The sequence below is a fragment of the Anopheles aquasalis genome, chromosome 3 (genome assembly GCF_943734665.1).
Source record: "Anopheles aquasalis chromosome 3, idAnoAquaMG_Q_19, whole genome shotgun sequence".
Lineage (NCBI taxonomy): Eukaryota > Metazoa > Arthropoda > Insecta > Diptera > Culicidae > Anopheles > Anopheles aquasalis.
This window is the reverse complement of record NC_064878.1, coordinates 45,471,564-45,481,563: the sequence shown is the minus strand read 5'-3', so window position 1 is coordinate 45,481,563 and position 10,000 is coordinate 45,471,564. Positions and strand designations below refer to the sequence as shown.

The following is a 10,000-nucleotide window of genomic DNA, read 5'->3' as shown; positions in this document are numbered from 1 at the left end:
AAAATTACTGATTTCCCCACGGAATTAATTCGCCGTGATTTATGGGCATTGTTTCTCGCCCAGCCCGGTGGTAGTCCATTCTGGCTGCTGTTTTTCGAGTACAACAAGCGTCTCCCCACCCTCTTCCCTTCTGCCATTGCCCTTTTGTTCATTAGTTATCGAACGCGAACGCGAGCTTTTGAAGGAGTCCCCGATGGAGTGGCGTAGCTTACTTCCTCGTGCTACCAATCGTAATTGTCAAGATCATTTCTCCGGGACATCGTTATCGCATCGGGTTGAGTGTAGCGGTTTTATCGCGTAAACATAAAGTCCGAAGAAAGAGTGGATTATTGAGCAGCGAGTGATTGTTCTTACTACATGTTCGGGGAAATGGATGCGTGCAAGATTGCAGTGGAATCCATTGAGGATCCACTTCCCTTTTTCATCGACTCACCGTTTGATTGATGATTGATTGTAGCGAAGGAATGCAGTTTGAAATCAATTACTGGACTCATTAACCGCCCCGTGTGACACTTATTGAACTGAACAATAGCCAATAATACAGTTTATGAGCTCATTTATGGCATTAATTGAATTGCTATTATTTTTGCTGCTTAATCGGGTGGCCTGCTTTATCCGGGATGCGTGGAGCTATTGCTTTTGTCTTAGAACCGTTGCTTCGCTTTCTAACTCCCTTCGTTCCTTCGGTTCAACAATAAATCAACATCCTCTTTTCAACTGACTCATTCACACCGAAACGTTGTGAAGTCATCGGACATGGCACACAATAGAAGCGAATAGCGCATACCACAGGACAGGACAGGACAGGCAGGCAGCTGATTGTCATAGGCCGTGCCGGACGGCAAAACTGGAAGCAAAACAAGCAAAACGTTCGCAGCAGGGGGAGAAAAGGCTTTCATCGGCCACCTCGGCGGTCTTTGCCGCCGTTAAGGAATTTGTTTGCTTTTTGTTCGTTGTTTCCTGCGTGCCAGCCATTCTAGACCGACCGCCCTCGGGGGGAATTTATCCTGATCAAATCTTAATTACCCTGGAATCCATTTTTCTTGTTTGCGCTTTAACGCGTGTTTCCAGCTAATCTTTACCCATTGTTGCTGTGTCGCGACACGTGGTGGTGTAGGCTTTAAGGGCCAAAAGCGAAACACCAAGAAATAGGTGCTGCTGGTAGAGGAAAAAAAGGGAAAAAGATATCCCACCAATTTATACTTTGCTTTTGCTTCGCTGTGGTTGTGGCTTTTTGGAGCTCAAGCCTGTTTACAACTTGCGTGCATTGTCAGTATCTTCGGATGGTGAGCGAAAAAGAAAGGGAAAGGAAGGGTCGTCGGTGTGATAGATCTAAGCCGGAAGAGAGGATAAAGTCAAACAGAAGATATCCGGGGAGGGCGCTGTAACCAAGAAGCAAAGGGATTTCTAGGACTGACGATGGGTCGTGCGTCTTACGCGAAGCCGAGCCTATACACGCGCCGAACACACCGAAGAGCAGAAGCTGCTACCAGAAACGGAAGGACTTTCGTGTTTTGCGGAAAGGTGGAAGCAGCAGCTCTTTTATAAATTGGCAGCACCAGTCCTGTGGACGATGTAGCGCCAGATTCCAACCAGGCCGACGATGGTGAAGGTTTTTTTTCGTTGTCTTCGAGAAGATTTATAAATAATGACTTAATTAAAAAGAACTTCACTGCCTCTTCACTTTGCTGCCGCGATGGAGGCTGCGAAGCCTGTATTGTTGCCTTTGCTTTTCGCATTATCGCCTGGCAATCTGTTGCTTTCCGAGCGCCACTCCTGAAAGGGCGCGATATCGTCGGCCGTGTGTTATTTCCCTCCCAGGCCCCAGGGAGCGGTCGTGTAAAAGTGTGTTGGTTGGGAAAATAAAGCTAGGTGTATTACGATTAAATTGGAGAGCTTAGGGTCTTCAAATCATGGAAAGTACGGTACGGCGCTACGAAGACAAAGTGCTGGCACGCAAGAAAACAATGAGACTCTATAGAACGCTGGTATCAGGCATAGAGAATGGTAAGTGGTACAGGAATAGAGTGGTTTCGGTGTTTTTGTGCTGGTTTGTAATTCACAGTTGTGCCAGGACAAGGTGTGCAGATGATGAATTGGATATCGGTTTACCGGTTTCGAGGCGAATTTCGCTGGCAAACGGAGAACATCGTCGTGTAGGTTGTTTATGCGTAAAGTTCGACTGTCGAAGAGTTATCGCTGCTGGTATATCGGGTAATGTATTCTACGCAATATCGACTACGGCGACTGCTTGGCATTGTTCCGATGATGGGAGAATTCGAAAAAAAGGTCCCAGAACATGTGTTAATCGAACTTGGTAGCGTTGGTAGGGAAATGGTTTCTTATTGGAAAAGTTGAAACTCTCAATCCTCTTCGCTTAATCTTATCAGATAGAGCGGAGCAAAAAAGTGAAAGCATATTTGACAGATAGATTGTCCCATATTTCACCCAGGATAACACTTTTTTCCCTTCAGTCAGTGCTCGGAGCATGTTTTACAATATTGTGAAAGGGACCATTAGGTTGTCAAAAACTTGCTTTCCTAACTTTTGCCTATCTTCTCGAAACAAAAGATTTGATCCTATTGCCGAGCTAACCCTTTGCGCTCGTATTGAATAATATGGCTCTGAAAAAAAACCCCAATAATCTTCTCCATTGTTGAATGAGGCTGCTAATGTGCTAAACTTATCACATCATTTTACGGGAGTGAATGGCGGAAAGGTGCAGGATTGTTTTTAGAGTCAGTTTGATCTCCTATCTAGTGGTCGAGCATAGCGAAAGAGAGAAATGATTGATGAGGGAATAGTTACCCCTGTAGCATGTCTGCTAAACAGATGAAAGTCTGCTAAGCAGATGTGATGCGACGCAAACATCTGATGCGCAGATGTCACATGCATCACGGGCGTTAGCTAGGGAGGTAAAGGCGTAACCCATAGGCGAAGAATGGGTAAACCCCGAACTCAGGCGATTGTTGCCAACCGGGCCGGACCGCCCAAGGTAAACATAAACATGCGACGCGCCACCCCGGTGATTGCGGAAAAGGTTCTACCGCCTAAGAACGAGGCCATGCGGAAGAGAAAGCTACGGCCGAAACGCGGTCTGCAGCGTAGATGTTTGTAGCGCTTGCAGATGTTTTGTAAATCGGAACTCTTCCTATCCGACAAACGTATCGGATAAGGCAGTATAAATAAAGATGACTTCCGAGTAGAGAAGTCAGACAGAAGTCAGTACTCAACCGAACATCATCGTGTCACTTACTTTTTGTCTCCTATGAAGCATTGGTGTCCCCCTACCCTGGTAAGGCCCAATGACTTCCAACGTTCTCCACTGAGTAGGTGAATCACTCACGGGTGATTCACCACGGTTGTCCGGTCAACCTCGAGTCCACTTAGTTAACAACATTGGCTGTCCGCCACGACGGACACCCCGAAACTGCAATCGGCGTACAGACGCGGGTGTTCTAACCAAGCGATGCAAGGTTCCCGCGAGTGTAAAGCTACGCCCAAGTCATGGCGACCGTGACTTGTTGGCAAGAACAGTCAAAAGTGTAAGTGTAAACAAAATACGAAGTGCTGATCGAAGGTGATCGGATGGTGAAACCAAAAGTGGTAACAACAACAATAGTGAACGGAAAGTGATCAAAGTGCTGATCAAAGTATCGATCAGAACATAAGTGGTCGCAGCGATTGTGTGCACGAAAAAAAGTGCTGACGGCTAACAACAAACACTTCAACAATGGAGTGGCAGCCTTATAAAATGGACATCAACGAAGAGAGAAGAGTGAGAGCAGCAGGGGTGAAGTTAGCAGCAAATGGCTAGATTGAGAGCAGCAATCCGCAAGTGAAGCAGCCGGGAGAATGATGACATGTCAGTCCAACGTGGAAGGATGGATCGTAACCGACCCGAGCTATGGAACCCCAGATGATGAAAAGGACCAATTTCGACGACAGACCCGCGCGCAGTTAATTTATACAGTATGGTATGGTGAGTCATAGTCAAATGAAAGAATCTCAAGTATGATTTAAACGGATGTAAACGAAAACAAAATCATCAGAAATGGAATATTCGGAATTTGTAGGGGGATGTTGGATTAGAGGAGAAGGTCCAGAAGAAAATTATAAGACAAACTATTCATTTGGGAAAGCTCACTATATTGAACAAGATCAGGACTATAACTATAATTTCAATAGACATAACCGTCGCAAAAGGGTAAACCAACATTGGACAAGAATGAATAACGATGAATCATATCAATATCAGAACAATAGGACCAATCATCATTTGTATGAGCAAAATGTTAATAGAGAGAGACAGTATCATCATACTCAGGAAAATGTATATTGCAGAGAACAGGGAGATTCACAACCAAGCAGTAAAAGTCAAAAATTTAAAATCCATTTGTTGGAAGAAGAGATTCATGATTTAAAAGCAGATGTAAGAAGTATACTGCTTTTTCCACACCAACAGGACATTATCAATTTACAAGAATGCCCTTTGGGTTGAACATAAGTCCTAATAGTTTTCAACGGATGATGGCTATAGCCATGGCAGGTTTAACGCCAGAGCTAGCATTCGTTTACATTGATGATATAATTGTCACAGGGTGCAGCGCACGGCATCACATTGACAACTTAGATAAGGTTTTTGAAAGATTAAGAAAGTATAATCTTAAACTTAATCCTAAGAAATGTAAATTTTTTTAAAACAGAAGTAACATACTTAGGACATAAAATAACGGATAAAGGAATCTTTCCAGACGATTCTAAGTTCGACACACTGAAAAAAAATCTAATAGCCCCGGAAATTCTCAAATATCCGGATTTCAGTAAACAATTTATTGTAACCACTGACGCTTCTGATAGCGCATGCGGTGCGGTTCTATCCCAAATTTTCGAGAACGGTGACCACCCCATTGCGTATGCAAGCAAGAGTTTCACGCCAGGGGAGAAAAACAAACCGATTATAGAAAAAGAGCTGACAGCCATACATTGGGCAATCAATTATTTTAGGTCATACCTGTACGGTAGAAAATTTAAAATTAGGACTGATCATAGGCCTTTAGTTTACCTGTTCGGCATGAAAAACCCGACATCTAAACTAACTAGGATGAGATTAGATTTAGAGGAATTCGATTTCGAAATCGAATTTGTAGCAGGTAAAAGTAACGTGGTAGCGGATGCTCTGTCCAGAATCGTTCCCAATTCGGACCAGCTAAAAGCATCCACACCCACCAGTAGCGATAAAATTGAGATTAAGAACGCTATTTTAAAAATTACTACTAGGGCCATGGCTAAGCAAAAAGTACAAGTACAGGAACCAAAAAGAGCAGAGCAGAGGGTTGATCACCCTACAATGTGGGAGACGGACAGGCCTTCCGAGGTGTCCAAATTGCTCAAACTCAGAACCGGTGAGTTAAAAGGAAAAATAGAGCTCGTGGTGAGAAACCACAATGAAAACAAAGCGCTTGGGTCTGTTGGCGTACCCATATATAAATCTGCACTAAGAAATGGAAGTCAAGCACTAGAGTTTGCTCTTCTAGAAGTGCGTAAGATTGCCAAAAGGCATAATAGAGATAGAGTTGCAATTGCGAAGGGAGATGCATTGTTCAACCACTACTCTGTAGAAACAATTAAGGAGATAGCCAACAAAACGATCTCCAACTTCCAAATTGTCCTGTTCACTCCAACTAGATGGATCACAGACAAGGAAGAAAGGCTAAGAATAATCAGGGATTATCACATGACCCCTTCGGGAGGACATGTAGGCCAGTACCGTTTGTATATGAAGTTAAGAGAAAAGTACAAATGGAGGAATATGAAGGAGGAAATAAGAGATTTCATTAACAAATGTGAGGCATGCTTAGTTAACAAAGTGCGCAAACACACGAAAGAGGAACAAGTTGTGACGACAACTCCCTCGAAACCGTTGGATGTTATCTCGATAGACACAGTGGGACCGTTACCAAAAACAAATAACAACAACAGATACGCGCTAACAATTCAGTGCGACCTTACAAAATACATTGTCATCATACCAATGCAGAACAAAGAAGCAAATACAATAGCAAGATCGCTAGTGCAAAATTTCATATGCACTTTCGGAAACTTTTTGGAGATGAAAACTGACCAAGGTCTAGAATATAACAACGAAATTTTAGCAAAAGTTTCAGAAATTTTGAATATAAAACAAACATTCGCAACAGCCTACCATCCACAAACAATAGGAGCATTAGAGAGAAATCATAGATGTTTAAACGAGTATCTAAGGGCATTTTCTAATGAGCATCACACCGACTGGGATGACTGGATAAAATACTACGAATTCGTTTATAACACTACAGAACACACAGATACAAAATTAACACCATTTGAATTAGTTTTTGGTAGAACTGCGAACCTACCACAGGATTTAATTAGACACAAACCAGAACCGGTCTACAATCTAGATCAATATCACGCGGAAATGCGATACAAGCTTCAAAAATCAAACGAGGTAGCGAGGAAGCACCTCATCAAAACAAAACAAAACAGGCAAATAGACTCAAATAAAAACACGAACCCCATCCAAGTAAAACTAGGAGACCATGTTTATATCACGAACGAAAACAGGAAGAAATTAGATCCCATTTATGTAGGACCGTTTGTAATAATTGAAATTGACAACACAAACTGCAAGATACGACACATAGCATCAGGAAAAGAGTCTGTAGTACACAAAAACAGACTGATCAAAGCTAGGCTAGAATAACGCACAAATGAGCTCAAAAGCACCCATTTTTGCATTATTCTTTCTAAAGGGGGGAGGTGTAGCATGTCTGCTAAACAGATGAAAGTCTGCTAAGCAGATGTGATGCGACGCAAACATCTGATGCGCAGATGTCACATGCATCACGGGCGTTAGCTAGGGAGGTAAAGGCGTAACCCATAGGCGAAGAATGGGTAAACCCCGAACTCAGGCGATTGTTGCCAACCGGGCCGGACCGCCCAAGGTAAACATAAACATGCGACGCGCCACCCCGGTGATTGCGGAAAAGGTTCTACCGCCTAAGAACGAGGCCATGCGGAAGAGAAAGCTACGGCCGAAACGCGGTCTGCAGCGTAGATGTTTGTAGCGCTTGCAGATGTTTTGTAAATCGGAACTCTTCCTATCCGACAAACGTATCGGATAAGGCAGTATAAATAAAGATGACTTCCGAGTAGAGAAGTCAGACAGAAGTCAGTACTCAACCGAACATCATCGTGTCACTTACTTTTTGTCTCCTATGAAGCATTGGTGTCCCCCTACCCTGGTAAGGCCCAATGACTTCCAACGTTCTCCACTGAGTAGGTGAATCACTCACGGGTGATTCACCACGGTTGTCCGGTCAACCTCGAGTCCACTTAGTTAACAACATTGGCTGTCCGCCACGACGGACACCCCGAAACTGCAATCGGCGTACAGACGCGGGTGTTCTAACCAAGCGATGCAAGGTTCCCGCGAGTGTAAAGTTACGCCCATCACACCCCTTTAGAGCGTTTCTAACAAATGGTAGAAATTATTCATCTCCTGCTCGAGTGATGTTCTGGAAGGTTTTTGCAAAAAATGTCTACAAACGCTTTGTAGAGCAGCTCTGCAGCAGGCAGCTTTAATGAACCATTACTACTCAGATTATGCAGCACTTTAGTGAATGTTGCGAAAAGCTTCACTTTATATGATCTATTTTTTTCTTTTGAATTGCGTTCTTTCCTTGTCTTACGATACTTCTTATTAACAATATTCAAAATCTATCTGTCGATCTTCTGTGAAGCCAAACAATCAACAGCTTTATTAGCCCCGAACGATAAAGTTCGATTCTCTTTTTTTTGCTAAGGGACTTCTCCAGCACTAATGCTCACGCGCTTACATGAAAAAATCACAAATACACCGCCATCTGCCATCAAAATGATACATCCCATCTGCGTAATATAATTGTTGTGTGTTCAAATGGAATGATTTCATTCAAGGAACGGCTCCACCGGATCCGTTCTCTACACACAATGTGCACGACCGCACTGGTGTAGCGCACTTTTGATTACCCTGCAGCTCTCTACCGGGAATAACATTTACGTTACAACTTCACTCACAGCTAAGCACAGCACCAGCGTGGGCAACAACTGCAGCAGCAGCAGCAGCAACCTACCGCAAACCGGTCCGTTGTCCGGTAGGATCACGGAAACGGAAAACTAGTGAACAATGGTGATGGTGTGGGCAATAATGCACATGTTTCGCATTGTTTTTCCGCTCCTTTTTTCCCTCTCCCCTAACCCATTTCGCGCTGAAGTTCGCTGATTCCAGATCCGGATCCCGAGTGGTAACGAGAGAGTTTCCTTTTTTTTTAATCCACCTTTGTTGCATCCACCACTGCCATTGCCATTGTCGTAACACCGGGAATACACAACAGTGTTGCGTTGTCGGTGGTTGTTCACACATAAAACATAATCACACAAGGGAAATTGAAGGTTGGATTGGGATAAGGGGGGAGCGTACGGACGCGTCCATGTTGGGCTCGGGAAAAATGTGGTCCACAACTCGTTCGCAATAACTCGTTTCCGTATGAGTAAAACATTGGCCTTTTTGAAGCCCGCCAGGAAGGGTCGCGGGAGACGCGCGCTGCTGCTCTGCGGCTCAACACGGAATCGTTGGATAATTTAATCCTAAAGCATAACAGGGAGGGGAGGAAAAAATTGATAACATGAAAAACAATTCGACAATGAAAGAGTTACAACGACAACAACCGGGGCGTGCAGACTTTTGTTTTTAGGACAAAAAAAAAACGGGGGATGGTGGTTGGGAGTGAACTCGGTTGCCCAGCAAAAAGGGGGGGCCACTGAAATCATAAACCGAAATCAAAACCCCAGCAGAAAATGCGGGCAGGCAAAACGGTTACAATTTAGTCAAACCCGGGCCACGTAAACCGTGTTAACTGTTTTGCCATTTTGCCTGCTGCTGCTGCAGCGAAAGAGGAAAATTGTTTTTAAAACTGTTGCTGCCTGCTCGTCAAGTTCGACGCGTGGTGTGGTTTCTGTTAGTTTCCTCCTTTTGCAGTGGCATATTTTTTGTGCAATAAAGTGGTCTATTCCAGCAGCATATTGACCAGATTGTAGAGTTCGTGAATAGGTATAAGCTGCTTTTAGAGTGATGTGAAACACAAATAGAAAAGAAAAGTTTTATTGAAATCTGAAATTGAAATATGTTCGTTGAAGTTGTGCAAAATGGCTTTCAGCGAAAAAATTGCTGCACTTTGAACTCAGCATATACGTTTCTCGATTGAGTTACTGATCGAAAGAATACTTTGTGGCAAAAAATAGGTGTAACTGGATGTTGTAACGTTTTTCATTTATTTCGCATCAGATTGTACGCTGGATTCACTTCTATCTGTCTGTCTGTCTGTTCGAATGACTCTCATGTTGTGGCCGTATCGACACTGACTGGCAAATTGGTTCTATCGTCTACTAACAGCTCACGCTACATGCAACTTAATCGGACATTATCACATCGGAACACTCAACCACATCGCCACATTGTTGCAGCGACGCGAACTAGACGCGTACACGGCGTTTTATCATCGCGTGGCCAATCAAACACGGAACGGATGCTCTCACGTTGCACTGCTGCTCGTTGGCGTACCTTCTTCTTCTTCAGCTTGTGGCCGTCTGGTGGTGACCGGCATTCCGCTGCCATCGACATCACCGTGACCATCACGACTGTCATGTTCCTGCACATTAGCAGCACGGTGTTCGGTGCAGCTGACGACCGGATAACGCACGTGGCAGGCATCGTAGAAGTGTAACACCTGATTCATTTGCACAATCTTATCCGACGGTGGCGGTTCGCTGAGCTGCCCGTCGTCATCGCCACGGTGGTGACAAGTGTTCACTTTCCGATCGCAGTTCGCCAGTTCATGATACGAAGTAGGAGCATTTACATTCTGTTGACCCACGCCCCGTGCAGGCTCAGCGTTGACGGTAACGATGCTGGAATTAT

At 44.2% G+C, this 10,000-nt stretch overlaps 1 protein-coding gene across 11 annotated transcripts in view; it reads right to left on the bottom strand.

Moving 5' to 3' along the window:
* Positions 1–10,000, bottom strand: part of LOC126577262 (putative mediator of RNA polymerase II transcription subunit 12) — a 222,942-nt gene that overhangs the window by 175,963 nt on the left and 36,979 nt on the right. For 9 of the 11 annotated variants that reach the window (XM_050238747.1, XM_050238742.1, XM_050238741.1 and 6 more), the window contains one exon: positions 9,339–10,000. This exon is cut by the window's right edge and continues 984 nt beyond it. The exons of 1 other annotated variant lie outside the window; for it this stretch is intronic. In XM_050238747.1, coding sequence (XP_050094704.1) covers positions 9,615–10,000 — 386 coding nt within the window. In that variant the 3' untranslated portion in view covers positions 9,339–9,614. Of the gene's footprint in view, positions 1–9,338 lie in introns of those variants that run through there. One more of the 11 variants, XR_007608328.1, reaches the window with a different exon arrangement.